The following is a 14,634-nucleotide window of genomic DNA, read 5'->3' as shown; positions in this document are numbered from 1 at the left end:
AAAACTTTCTCATGGTGGCATCTTTTATTTTATTTTATTTATTTGAGAGACAGAGAGACAGTGAGCAAGAGAGAGAACATGAGCCAGGTAAGGAACAGAGGGAGAAGCTGGCTCCCTACTGAGCAGGGAGCCTGACATGGGGCTCAATCCCAGGACCCTGAGATCATGACCTGAGCCAAAGGCAGCCACTTAACTGACTAAGCCACCCAGATGCCCCTCATGGTACCATTTTAAAAATAATTGTTCTCTCACAGCACAACTTGCCTTGCCAACATGACCTAGCAGGGTGATATTTCTGTGCCAGGGCCAGAATATTATCCCTTGTATATATATATATATGTCAAAGGAGGTAGGATGATTTCTCTTGCCACCACTGAAGCCCTGGATGAGGGTTGCTTCCTGGCAATGCCAGATTGCTGCTCCTTTAGTTCCTTAAAGAGGCAGAACTGAACATATCTCCCTCCAAATGTATTTCTGTGACCTATGTGGAACTTCCCGAATGAATGTGTCAGGGGTCAATGGGCAGCTAGATGGTGGCACTTGCAAACACTGCTCTTGAGGTTGAAAGAGCCCAGAGAGGGGAACAGAACATATGTTCCCTTCTCTGGCTTTGTTCAGAACTCTCCCAGCACCCTTGGGCAAGTCACGCCTCTTCTCTGGGCTCCATCTTCTGCATCTATAGAACCAGGACATTGGAACCAGGCTCAGGATTGACAATGTCCGAACACCCTCTTCCTGAGCCCGTAGCAAACAAGGCTAATCAACCAGGGCCCTTCAAAATCTCCTTTAACGCAGTGTTCCAAGCAGCTACTAGCTGGACTTTAGAAGTTGTGGGGGGATGACACCCACCATGAGGCAGCCCTGGTCTGAGTGCTCTCTAGAGCCCCTTTCGACTCTACCTATGTGGGCTCCTGCCTGGGGAGGGGGAGGAGGTGTGTACACACTCACCCACACTCAGCAGGAACACGGACCCCATCCCAGCAGGAGGCAGTATGGTTCAGTGGTTAGGAGCTGGGGTGCTGACGTCTGGTGTGTCAGGCTGTGAGTCCCTAGTCTCCCGTGAATAGGCTCTGTGGCCTTAGAGAACTTATTAGTCCTTTCAGATCGTATTTCTTCACCTGCATGAGGGGCTGATGATGATATGTCTGTTTTCTGGGGTTGCAGGTGTGAGGACTCTGCAACGTCATGTGTGTAAAGTAGCTGGCACATAGGGGAGGGCAGCTGGGGGAGCCCCTTTCGGAAGCATGACAACTAGTATGGTGTTTACACACGGTCCTCATAGCTGGGCCAGGCCTCTAGCTTGGGAAGTTCAATGCCCCTCCGCTCTCCAGCCACCCACCCCAGCCTCTGCCTGTCTGCAGCTTCCAGATGAAAGGGGCTCGGCATGCATAAGAAATGGGGCATGCTTTAGGCCTCACAGACAGGTCTAGGGGCAGGGCCACAGCTCCCACCAGTTAATCTTTGGGTGTCACCCGGAAGCCTGGGGAGGAACTCAACACCTCATGGACCAGAGGCTGGGCTTGGTTGGGGCCAGGGCCTCACAAAGTCCCAGGGCCTGGAAGTTCCAGAACTCCCACTTCCAACCCCCACCCTGGAGGCTGGACTCTGGCACCTGCAATCAGCATCCCCTCCATCAGTTTCTGGCTGAGGAGGAGGGAGGGGAGGCCACCAGCTGGAAGGGAAGATGCTGGAAGGGGATGGAGTTCTGTGACTGGAAAGGGCCACCAGCTCTAGTACCAGGAGAAACTGCCTTTGCTGAGAGACTGGATGCAGAAATGGTAGATGCTTTGTGCAGAGTCAGCTTCCCTGCAAGTTAACTGTCACTTGCTTTCTACTTGGCCAGTTTGTTTGTGGGGCTTGGTTTTTACACCTGGAGCTGACCAGCTCCCAGGCCCACCCAGCATGTCTTACCAGGGAATGAGGGGGGGTGGGGTGGGGTGGGGGGTGTCTCACGTGGGAGGGGGAAGTAAGGGCTGGGAGCTGGGTTAGGAGCCCCCCAGTTTGCTGGAGCCCCCCTTTCTGCACTGCGCTGCTCTGCTCCCAGCCCCACCTTCTTGGTGGCGGCAGGGGGTGGGGAACGGGCCCCACCAGCCCCGATTTTAACATAGGACTTGGCTGGAAAGTAAAACCAGAGCGCTTCCGACGACGCCTGGGCACATTCTCCAAGGCCATTACAGAGCCTATTACCTTCAGGCTGGGAACTTTTTAAAAGTGTGGTTTTGTTCTAAAACCCAGAATTTCTGATGGCCCAAGTTAACAAGCCCCCCAAGTGAATTCAGAGGGTATTAATGAGAAAGTTCTGACTAGAATAGAGGCATGTTGTAAGCAGCTCAGAAAAAAAAATGCTCTTCTTCTAGTTTAAGGGCGAGTGTGGTACTTTGATGTGGGTCCATTTTCTTATAAAGTCCCCTCCAAGGTGTGTGTGGGGGGTAATGCTAAAATTTAACCTGGAGCCAACAAATTACTTGCAATTTGCAAGCACACGTGATTACCCTTAGGGGCTAAAGGGGTTGGATGGATGGATGGATGGATGGATGGATATATAAAGACAGAGAGAAACCCACTACCACTTAACTGATCCCTTTAGCCCACTCAGATTGAGATCCTTTAATCTAGTATCTGGACAGTTCCTTTTTTTTTTTTTAATTTTATTTATTTATTCATGAGAGACACACAGAGAGAAGCAGAGACACAGACAGAGGGAGAAGCAGGCTCCCTGCAGGGAGCTGGATGGGGACTTAATCCCAGCCCCCCCCCCCCCCCCAGATCAGGACCGGAGCCAAAGGCAGACGCTCAACCACTGAGCCATCCAGGGCCCTCTATCCTATCTGGACAGTTCCGAAAGATCATAGCTTCCTTTCAAAGGCAAAATGCATCGTGTCAGACACCCCTGGAATAATAAAAAAGGAGCTTCCAAGACAGAGCGGTTCCCTCCAGAGCTGGGAGTGGGCCCGAAATGCACCCTTCTGGTGCAGGGTTTGATCCAGGGAGTGACTCTGACAGAGGAGCCGTTTTGGAACCTTGCCAAGAGTCAGGATCCACCCAAATTGGGGGAGTACCCCCGGGAGCCTCACCACCTCCAGGTGCTTGGGTCAAAGGACCTCAGCTCACGGCTCTGGGGCGCACAGCTGAGGAGAGGTTCCCTAGGGGGGAGGCGCCCCAGGTCCCAGGTAAGGGCCTGTGTGGCCACCGACTTTGGAGAGACCCTGGGATCCAAGCGGCTGCCTGCAGGAGGAGTTGAGGAAGGGGCAAAACCCCGTGCGGATCTGCTTGGGGGGCCGGGATCCAACGGCCGGTTGAACGCCAGCTCAGTTAGTTGCCTTGTCTCCGGACGACCTGCGGCGAGTGACCGCTCCGGCCTCAGTGTCCCGGCTGTGAAATGGGCGGGCGACGGTGGCAGCGTCTCGTCGCCTCGCGGCATCCTGGGCGGCGATGCGCCCTGGCCGCGCCCGGCCCAGCACTGTGCCCTCCGTGCGCCCCGGGCCAGCGGGCCATGCCTCTCACCAACTGGGGGTGGACTTCCGCGAACTCCGGTTTCGCGGGATAGGGAAGGGCCGTCCTGGTTCCCAGCCGGGACCTAGCGGAGGCTGGGCCGGGGGGCGGGGGTGGGGGGGTCGGGGCTGGAGGGCCGAGGGGCGGCGGGGAGGGGGACAGGGCGGGCGCAGCGCCCGGGGCCCCGCGCGCCCCGCGCCCACCCCTCCGCGCGGGGGCCGGGGCGCACTCCCACCGAGCGGCTTGGCGGCGGGCGCGGGCCGCGCGGGGCTGGGCGCGCCGATCTATTAACGTCTGTGTGTCTGGGCCGCGGGTCTGCGGCGAGGCAGGCGCCAGGGGCTCGCCTGGAACCAGATGTGCCGCGGCGCCGCTCTGGCCGCCACCGGCGCGGCGCGCTCGCACGCACGGGCTGGCGCGCACATGGCCGGGCGGGGCGGGCGGCGGCTGGCGCGCCGGGCCGGGCACCCCCTGGCTTTCAGGGCGCCCCGCGGCCGCGTACGAGCCACCCGGGCCCCACCCCGCGAGGAGAGCGACCCCCGGGACGCCGGGCTTCCCCGGGTGGGTGGGGTGCGCCCATCCTGCCGGCCTTCTCCCGGGGAGGGAAGGGTGGCCTCTCGGAACGCGCGGCCCCACCCCCCTAGGTCCGGGGACTCTTCCCGCCTCCCTCCCTCCCCCCCAAAGTTTGTTTTCTTAAGTTTGTGTGTAAGATTTTTAAAGTTCTGAGTCAGAGCTTCCCCTACGATGAGGACTTTGGGCCACACTGAGAAATGCCAGAGGGGGGCAGGGGAGCAGGAAATGGGGCGAAGGAAATGTAGGGGTTGGCGGCCTTTAAACGCAGAGATTCGTAAGGGAGCTTTTTCAACCCACTGGGGTCAATACAGGGATTTCTCCGAGGCCTGTCCCAGCTTGGCACCAAATCAGCATCAACCACGAGGTGGTCTTCAGCCCTGGCTGTGTGTCAGCCTCTTGCCCCATCCCCCTCCAGGGCAGCGTGGGGTGCCTTGGGTGCTGTGCTCTTCCCCACGCCTCCTTCCCTCCCTGGGCCTCCTCTCTGATGGTGTGGTGATCAGGGGACCTAGGCCCTGAGCTCTCTCAGGTCTCAGCAGTGCTCTCACCTTACAGGCTCCCAAAAGTGCCCTGACAGTGACTACTCCCAGGAGGGAAAATTGGGAAGATGGGGGTGCTGGGGTGGGAAGGGGGCATTTTGGTCTCCCCAGATGGAGGCCCCATTGAGAGCCAGGACAGGGTGGTGCTGTGTGAGCCAGCCCAGTCTGGCTGCAGAAGAGGCAGCCTCACCCAGGGCCATGGGGTTTGGGGTGGTCCTCTTGGTTTGCAGTCCTTCCCGGACTTGTGGGAAGAGTGTTGCATAGAAAACCTTTGAAGATATGTGGAAAGAGTGGATGTTCTTGGCTTTGCAGCCTTCCTTGTTCTGGAAGTGGGGAGCCAGGATACTGAGTGGGAGAAGGGAGTGTCAGCCCCAGAAAAATCAACACTGGAAAGTGAATCCCCATTAGGTGCCTGTGGGGTGGGGACCCCTGCACTGCCTCCAGGAGCTCAGGATGGCATGGAGGAAGCGAGACTCAGAGGCCCAAAGCTCTGGCCCAGAGGCCCAAAGCTCTGGCCGTTGGGCAGTGCTGCAGTGGACGCTCCCTTGTGCAACACTGCCGTCTTGTTGGAACACATCACATTGCTCTCAAGGAAACCGAGGCCCAGAGAGGAGACAAGCTCAAGGTCATAGAGCTGTAAAGTAGAGGAGGTGGGATAAATTCCATCCCAGGCTGTTGGACTGTGGAGATCAAACTTTGGGATTGGGATCAAATCTCCTTTGCATTTGGAGGCTCAAGGAACAAGGCAGTTCCTCACTTTTGGAAGGGAGGATGCTGGACCCAGTTGGAGAGGGCATCGGGGTAGCCAGCTGCCTGTACCTCCAGTCCAGTCCCGCCATCCCTCACCTTTCAGGGCAGGGAGAAGTGGCTCCAGCCCCCCACTACCCAGCTCCCCTACAAGAAGAGGAATGCTCCTGTTCCTTTGACCTTGAGCACCAGCAGAGCCAGGCTGAAGCCTTTCCCTTTGGGAGGGGCATTTCTCTGGATCATGCTCTAGCCCTTAAATTTAGAGAAACAATAAATATATTAGTTTCTATAGATAGGAGGGTCAGGAAAGTGGGAGAGCTTCTGACACTTTATCCCAATCTATAGTGCAAAAAAGTCTTCACATATTTGGGCGGGCACAGAATTGGGATCACCTCCCCTGGGACCCAAATCCCGTTCGTTCATTCATACATACATTCAGCCATTCATATATTTTTCTTTCAGTATTTATTGAGCACCTACTATGTGCCAGGGTGCTGAGAATAAAGAGACAAGTTCAGTCTGTGACTGGGAAGGCTTCCTCCTGGATCCAGCCGCACTTCTCTGGAAGCATCCATGACAGACAGATTCCTGGGGCACTGGCAGCTTCAGGGCAGCCTCTGTTTTGTGTGTGTGTGTGTGTGTGTGTGTGTGTGCGCGCGCACTGGCTCTGGGGATAAGGCGTCCTAGTTATTTAGGAGTGAGACTTTACTGTGCCAGGCACACAGTTGCCCAAGATACTCTCAATAGTCAAAGTCTTCACTCCACAGATACAAACATGAGGTTCAGAGAGGTTAAGTAACTTGCTGGAAGGTTGCACAGGCAATATATGGTGAGTTTGGAACTCAAATCTAGACCCATCTGACTCCAAATAAATATACTAGTGGTTAACGTGATTTAGTATTTAACCAGGTCCCAGGCACTGTTTTAAGAATTTTATATATGGTAGCTCATCTAATCCTCAGCTAGCTCTATGAGGGAGATTGGAAAACTCACAGAGAAAGGGTCACACAACTGTGAAGCTGGGATTTGAACCCCGGGCAGGCCAATTCCAGAGTCCAGCTCTTAACCATTGACCCGGGTGAATCAGCCTTTATACTTGTGTGGGGAGCCTGTTCTGGTTGACTTGGGGTCAAGAAAGAGCCTGGAAGGTCCTGGCAGAGATGAGGTTGTGGTTGTGAGAACTTCTACTGAAGTAGGTGGGGCTTGAAAATGCAGTGGAAAGACAAAGAAACAAGACATTTCCACATCATTTACAATAGAGAAAAATTGCAAAGAACCATACTGTCCAAGAGGGGAAGGACCAGTTAAGCAGGTTTGGTATTCCCACCAGGTGAAATGAGGCTCACAATGATCCTGTGGAGGAGGGTGGAGATTAAGTGAGCACCAAGCAACAATGTGCTCAGCCCTGATTGGTGCCACTCCCAGCAAAGGGCACTTTACCTTATCTCACTGGATCTGCTCCATAAAATCATGAGGTAGACAGGTGCCTGGATAGCTCAGTCGGTTAAGCATCTGCCTTCGGCTGGGGTCATGATCCCAAGGTCTTGGGATCAAGCCCCACATGGGGTTCCCTGCTCAGCGGGGAGCCTGCTTCTCTCTCTGCCCCCCACGCGTGTTCTCATTCTCTCTATATCTCAAATAAAATAAGTAAAATCTTAAAAAAAAATCATGAGGTAGTAATAGTCGCCAACATAATAGCAAAGCGACTCGTGCGCTTCCTAGGTGCCAGGTATTGTCTAAGTAAGCACTTTAGGGACTGCTGTCTCCATTTATAGCGAGGAAACTAGACTCAGAGGTGAAGTCACTTGTCCACAGAGCTCACATAGCTGGTGCAACATGAAGCCGGAACCTGAATGCAGCTATTTCTAGAAAGCAGATAGAGTCTAAAGAGTTGTCCACTGAATAACTATAGGGGGCACCAGCTACACTGTAATCTATAGGGATGGTGCCCTTGGCATTGTGCAGTGCACAACGTGTGAAACCATACATGCTGTCGCCTGGTATGTCTGATCTTAATCCTGGCCTTTTCATCAATGTCCCATCCAAAAAAGAAAGTGATATTCATGCACCCTGTAAGTGGGCTCACGTGCAGGCTGGGTACATGTGGATATAGGCCAAAAAGTCCACAAAAAATTAGATATGCTGACGTGGTGGGATTTAGGGATGATTTTTCTCCTCTCAAATGTCCTTTAATGCTGATCTTTGTTGTGGTTGTTCCCTTTCCATTAAAAAAGAAGAAAAATTGGAATTCTAGAGCAGCTCCATCCGGTACAACTTTCTGCAATGGTGAGAATGTTCTCTATCTATGCTCTCTGGTGCGGGAGCTACTGGCCACCTGTGGCTATCAAATCCTCGAAATGTGGCCAGGGTGAATGAGGAACGGGATTTATATTGTCATTCCAGTCAAATCAATGCAAATTTAGACGGCTGCGGATAGCCGGGTAGCCGCCTGGGATGGTGCAGAGCTAGAGTGTGAATCAGTATTTTTGATATTTTTTATGTCGAGCCATGTTTTTCCCTTTGCTCTCCTGATGCTCACAGTTGCTAAACTCGTGGGTGAAAGTCTGCTGCAGATTCCCAGCTTGCCTGGGGCCTGCTGGATTGGAATCCCACAGGATGCGATGGGAATGTCCTTTTTAAAAAAAAAAAAAAAAAGATTTTATTTATTTATTTGAGAGAGAGAGTGAGCACGAGTAGGGGAGGGGCTGAGGGAGAAGCAGACTCCCCGCTGAGCAGGGGGCCCAATGCAATGTGGGACTCAATCCCAGGACTCTGAGATCATGGCCTGAGCCAAAGGCAGACGTTTATCCGACTGAGCCACCCAGGTGCCCCCAGGAACGTCCCTTTTTAACAAGCTTCCCTGATGTTCTGAAGCAAATGGTCAATGGACACCCCTTTGAGAAATTAGGACGAGCTGGTGTCACCCCAGGGGTGGTGAGAGGGGCAGGGAGTTTCCCAGAGTCGAGCATAAAGGCGCTGGAAAAACTGTCTTCAAGTGTTAGCAGCCCTGCTGGAAAAGGGTCCCCATGTGCTGCCCTCAAAGCATGAACCCCGGACCACTGGGGGACCCCCAGGGTTATAGATTATGGCTCACCGTAGCAGGGACCTTTCTGGAGTCAGGGTTGGCTGTTCGAGGGTGTGACCAGGAACACGCTAGGCGTGTCCCAGATGGCTCTGTGCCCAGGTTCTGAGAGTGCATGCTGCTGGGGAGGCTGGTGGGTGCTGGGATGCAGACAGGCACCACCCTGCGACACATGGCAGGGGATCGCCAGGCCCTCGAGGGCACCAGGACCTGGGAGCCTGGTGGGCAGGTGTGGGCAGAGGGATGAGATTTGCTCAAGGAGCAGAGAGGCCAACCAGGCTGCAGAAATCCAGGGCATCTCTGCACCCAGCCATCAGTGCTCACACTGACTCCCAGCAGTTGCAGGCTGCTGCCCTTGAGAGGCTCTCGGGCTCCACAGTGAGAGAGAAAATCCACGTGGGGCCTTAGCAGCAATGTCACTGTGGTCTAGAAATGGTTAACAAGGGCTGCTTTCCTCCAGAGAGCAATGGCTTTGGGGACAGACAGGACTGGGCATAAATCACTGCTTCATCGCAGTCTGGCTGTGTGACCTGGGTCGGTTGCTTCGCCTCTCAGAACCGTACTGTCCCCCACTGGGTAAGGCTACAGACAGTGCCTTCCGCATTTCAAAAGGCAGGACTCTATACCCCAGTGCCAGGCTTGTCATAAAGTTTAGTAAATGGGAGCCAAACAGGGAAATAAAGGGGGGAGGAGTGAGGAAGGAGTCCTCTGTCCTCACCCACAGGCCCAGCTGTGGCGGGAACACTCAGGACGGCCCTTAGAGCTCCTCGGAGCCTCAAACACATTTTCCAGCGTGCCTGGAACTCAAACGGGTCGTAAAAACCCTCCAGCGATGCTTTAAAGGTCAGCCTCTGTGGGAGCGCAGCAGGTCACACAGCCAGCCTCCGAGGAGGGGCTGCTGGGCCTGGCCTTGCTCTTGGCTGCTCTGCTCGCTGTCCGCTGTCCGGAGGGAGGCCGGTGGGGACCCCAAGGTGGAACGGGGGCAGAGCGGCAGGCTCTCCTGGGGCAGAAGAAATGTGACTTTCCATCAGGCTGACATTACAGGGTGAGGGACGGGATTCAGAGAGTCTATGAATCACCCAAAGTTCCAGGCAAAACTGTGTGTGCACCTGTGTTTTTCTGGGGCCGGGACCCATAGAATTCCTCAGATTCCTTAAGGGGTTCGCGCGCGAAAGAGGGGAAGGACCAGTGAGCCAGGACCTGGGTTTCGTTTGGGAAAGAATAATAGTGGGGAGAACCCGGTTGTCTGTGAGGAGCCCCACCGTGTTTAGCATGTACTCAGGAAAGCCCTAGACTGTTTGGTCCTCTCTGTGTCACCCTGAATTGGGGGGGATTGTAACTGTGGTCTCCCCATTGCACAGATGGGGAAAGTGAGGGCCCAAGAGGAAGGGGGAGGGGGTTTTCCCCAGTCTCAGATGCAGGAGGGGCAGGGGGAAGCAGTCATTTGCTCTCTGGGTGGGCTGCTGCTTGCCTGTCCCCCTCTGCTCCCAAGCATGCCCAGTTGCTCTGTCAAAGGTCAGCTGCTGTGGGTCCTCCCCCATCCTTCACCCCCTCCAGGGACCTAGGGATGGAGGGAGCAGAGAGGAGGCAAATCCTCAAGGGTGGGACCACAGTGGGCAGAACTTGGGATCCCCCCCTCCTTGCTGGGAGCCCTTGGGCCAGCCACTGTGTCCCCTCTTTGCCTCAGTTTTCCCATCTGCAAAAAGAAAGGGCTTTGACAGATGGTCTGTAAGGTCCCTTCAGGTCTGAGTCCTTGAGAAGACAAGAGTCACAGGCTTGAGCCCCAGAGCTGTTTGCGGGTTTGCTTCAGAACCAAGCTGCGGGAAATCGGAACATGTCTCTCCCTGGCCAGCCGCGCTCTCGGACTCCCAGCAGGTGCTGGCTCCAGGCCTTGAGAGGCCTGAGAGGCTCGCAGGCGCCTTGCTGGGAGGTGAGACCCCACACTGGCCCCTGAGCAGCAACCTCACTCCAGTCTGGAAATGGTTAACGAGGGCAGCTTTCCTCCAAATACCAACCCCTTATTAAAATGTAGGTCTTACAATAAATTTGGCATTTGGCCACCAGCCTTAGATTAAAACCAGACGGACAGACGCTAACCTCCTCTTAGACCAGTTTTTGAGCAGAGGGCTGCTCTTCTTCCTCCTGAGTGACTTCCTGATCCCCATCTCCTCCCTGAGCCCCCACTTCAGCCAGGTGCCCCCAACTCTCTGGAGGTGGTTTCGGGGTCTGAGGAGGGGAGAAGGCTGGGCCAACCACAGATGTGGCCAGAGGAGCCTGGAAGTTTGAACCTGTGGCTCTCGGGCTGCTGTAGCCAGAGGCGGCCAGGCCCCAGAGCCCAGAGGCCTGGGAGGCCCGAGGGGAGGCTCGGGAAATCCAGAGACTTTGAGGTGGTCAGCTATAGCTGGCCTTGACCTCCTGGCCCTTTTCTGGGCCTGAGAATAGGACACAGATATCCTGTCTCTGCTCCCGCCTTGGCCCAATGACCCCCTTTGTTCAAAGGCTCCTGGGCCAGAGAAGTTTTGTCCTCCCCTGTATCCATCACCAGACCTCCCCAGGGGGGCCTGCTATGGCAGCCCCCACAGTGGAGACGTTCTGTCCCAAGAACCCCGCCTGGTAGCAGCTTCCTCACTGAGGGACTCCCCAAAGACCGAGACCCAGAGAGGCTCTGGGGCTGAACTGGCCGTGCTGAGCCATCATCTGGGCTTTAGCCTACTCTGTGCCCTACTCTCAGGCCCCTCCCGGAGCCCCTCGCATATCCAGGGGGGGGCTCCTTTCCGTGCCATCTCTGCCAATCCCAGTGGCTCTGTCTGCCACTACTTCTTTTTATAGAACAATTTATTGAGATAAAATTCACATACCATACAGTTCCCCCATTTAAAGTGTACACGTCAGTGATTTTTAACATATTCAGTTGTGCAACCGTCACCACAATTTTAGAGCATTTCCGTCAGCAGCCCCCCTTAAAAAACCCTGCCAGCCTTAATCATCACCCTTCCTCCCCGATGCCACCCTTCCCTAGCCCCAGGCCTGAACAGCCACTGTCTCTATGGATTTACCTGTTCTGGATATTTCTTTTTTTTTCTTTTCTTTTTAAAGATTTTATTTATTGATTCATGAGAGACACAGAGAGAGGCAGAGACACAGGCAGAGGGAGAAGCAGGCTCCCCGAGGGGAGCCTGATGCAGGATTGGATCCCGGGACCCTGAGATCACTACCTGAACCAAAGGCAGACCCTCCACCACTGAGCCACCCAGGCACCCCTGGACATTTCTTAAAATTGGAATCATGCATCATGTGACCTTTCATGGATGGCACCGACTTCTTTCACTTAGCATGATATTTTTAAACATAAGTAATGTTTTTAAGGGTTTGTCTATGTCGTAGGATGAGTCAGCACTTAATTCCTTTTTACACTCAAAAAAACATTCCCTTGTGTGGACAGACTACGTTTTGTTTACCTATTTATCCGTTGATGGACATTTGGGGTGTTTCCAAGTTTGGGCCATTACGAGTAACATTCATTCGTATCCAAGTTTTTGTGGGGCTCTGTGTCTCGCTTCTTTTGGGTATGTACCTGTGGGTGGAATCGCTGCGGCCGATGGTAACCATATTTAACATCTTGAAAACCCTCCAGAATCTTTTCCAAAGTGGCTGCACCACCACCTTATATTCCCACCAGTGGTGCACGAGAGTTCCGATTTCTCCACATTCTTGCCCACGCTTGTTATTATCCGTCTTTTGATTCTAGCCATGGTGCTGGGTGTCAAGGGCTGTCTCATTGTGGTTTCGATTTGCATTTCCCTGATGACTAATGATGAGCACCTTTCCAATGCCCGTTGGCATATTGATATATTTTCTTTGGAGAAATGTCTATTCAGATGCCTTGCTCATTTTTTTTAAAAAAGACTTATTTTACTTATTTTAGAGAGAGAGAGCATGCATGAGGGGAGGGGCGGAGGGGGAGGGAGAGGGTCTCCAGCAGACTCTGTGATGAGCATGGAGCCCAACAAGGGGCTCGTTCCCACCACCTTGAGATCATGACCTGAGTCGAAATCAAGATGCAGACACTTAAGTGGCAGAGCCAGCCAGGCACCCCCAACTCTTTGCTCATTTTTAATTGGATGACTTGTTTTTTTATTGTTGCTTTTAAGAGTTCTTAATATTTCCTAAATACAAGTCCCTTACCAAACATGACTTGTGTCCATTTTTCCCATTCTGTGGGTTGTCTTTTTACTTTTGTGTTGGTGTTGACTCAAGTTTTAATTTAGGTGAAGTCTGATTGATCTTTCTCTTTTTAGTTGCATATGCTTTGGGTGTCACATCTAAGTAACCATAGTCTGGCCTTTGGGAGGGGAAGGCAAACTGGCTTTGGAAGTCGGGACTTCACGTTATTTTCTGGAATGAGGCATTCCTTCATTTATATAACCACTCAATCATAAATATTTTTGAAACCAAACTTCTTGCCTGGTCCTGGTGATAATAAGGTGACAAGGCAAACCCAGTCCCTGCTTTCCTAAGAGCTGAGTTAAATGGAAGAAATAGCACGGAGTAGATAACCAAAACAGAAGAATGGCTTAATTACAGCTGTGTGGGAAAGGGAGAGGGCCCAGGAGCCTGTAACAGGGAAAGCTGGCCTGGCCTGGCCTGGCCTGGGTGCTGGGAAAGTCTCTCAAGGCAGGGAATTTAGGCTCAGACTAAAACCTGGGTAAGGCTGAGTCAGACAGAAGTGGTGCAGTGCTCCAGGCAGAGGGTACAGCTTGAGCAAAGGCCCTGAGGTGGGTAGGAGCTCATTCTGTCTGGTAAAGCAGATCCCACCAGTGCCTGGCCCCTCCACTGGGTTTTCTTGGGGGGTCCAGTCATCCTATGGAAGTGTATGCAGCACACCATGGCCTTTGTGCATGGAAAGATCCAGAGAGACCCAGCATGGCTCTGCTGAAGTTTCTAAGGAACTGTGGGAGCCTCCTTTAGCCTCCTCCAGACTCTAGGGCCAGCCCAAGCCTGCTTAGGCCCCCTTGTAACCACACCAGTCACTGACCTGGGGGTGTGTGGGTGCGACAGGCCCAGGTTGTTCATTCATGCATTTACTCAACACTCAGAAAATATCTGTGAGGAGTTTACCTTAAGCCAGGCCCGGGATGGGTTCCAGAGAGACCAAAGAACCAGTAAGTTCCAGTCTCTGTTGGACAAATGACCCCACATTTACTCTACAGTATGATACAGCTACGACGGGGGTTCTGGGGTGGCTTCCTGGAGGAGGTGGCATTCTACTGAGACACGCAGGTGAGTCAGGGAGGGAGAGAGGAGGAGTTGCAAGCCCAGGAATGGTATGCACAGAAGTCCACTTGTGAGGGATGTGCGTGTCCAGTGCAAGTACCGACCTCGAGGAGGCCACAAACTCGGGACAGCAGTCCTGAGCCCTCCTGAGTTCCGGGCCCATCCAGGGGGTAGAGCCAGAAAGGCCCTGTAGAGAAAGCCTCCATCCTTCCGTTGTGTTCACCATCAGATTTGTTCCAGGGCTGGGCTGGGGGCTGGGGGTGGGGGCTGGGGCTACCTCCTCTCTCCATTATCCCTGGCAACTGGTTACCAGGGATGTATCAAGAAAAGAAAGGGCTAGGGGATGGGCTTTCCTTGCTGTGTGACCCTGGGTAGGTCCTGAATCCTCTCTGGGCTTCCCTCTGTCTTCTCTCTCTCAGACAGAGACAGCCCTGCCTGCCCCTCCGAGGCTGCTGGGGACCTCCAGGGAGGTGATGCTGGGAAGCCTGCCTGTGTGATCTCACTAGAGGACCTGAGCCCCTCCTTTGGGTCTCAGTGTCAGGGACCAAGGCCAGCTTGATTGGACATGAAACCAGCTCTTATGCCCCTTGCTTGGGATCCTGGCTGGAGTGCGGCTGGCTGCCTAGGGAAGCTCTTCTCCAGAAGGCTCTGGGGACCATGTTTCTTCTCCTTCCTCCTCCCTCCTGTCATTCCTTCCTTTCTTCCTCCCAATGCTGGCCTGACTCCGTGCCATGCCTCACCCTGGCCCTGCCCTGGTAGGTCTCACAGGCTGGGCAGGCTGCACGCTTTTGCCTCCAGCATGCACCCCACACAGCTCCAGAAACACCTCTGTGGCCTTCGGCCTCCCTCCTCCTGGTGGTCCCATTCACCCTAAGTCCACAGAGAGACCCTCAGAACCTCCCTGAAGAAGGAACGGAGGTCGGGGGATGCAGG

The 14,634-nt window shown here is 54.0% G+C and overlaps 1 protein-coding gene across 2 annotated transcripts in view; it reads left to right on the top strand.

The window, feature by feature from the left end:
* PRRX2 (paired related homeobox 2) overlaps positions 1-14,634 on the top strand; it is a 47,121-nt gene that overhangs the window by 23,523 nt on the left and 8,964 nt on the right. The window contains exon 1 of one of the 2 annotated variants that reach the window (XM_055324838.1): positions 12,509-13,707. The exons of the other annotated variant lie outside the window; for it this stretch is intronic. Coding sequence (XP_055180813.1) covers positions 13,563-13,707 — 145 coding nt within the window. The 5' untranslated portion in view covers positions 12,509-13,562. Of the gene's footprint in view, positions 1-12,508; positions 13,708-14,634 lie in introns of those variants that run through there. 2 annotated transcript variants of the gene reach the window in all.

Source organism: Nyctereutes procyonoides, unplaced genomic scaffold (assembly GCF_905146905.1).
Source record: "Nyctereutes procyonoides isolate TBG_1078 unplaced genomic scaffold, NYPRO_anot_genome, whole genome shotgun sequence".
NCBI lineage: Eukaryota > Metazoa > Chordata > Mammalia > Carnivora > Canidae > Nyctereutes > Nyctereutes procyonoides.
This window is presented reverse-complemented; position numbering and strand designations above follow the sequence as displayed.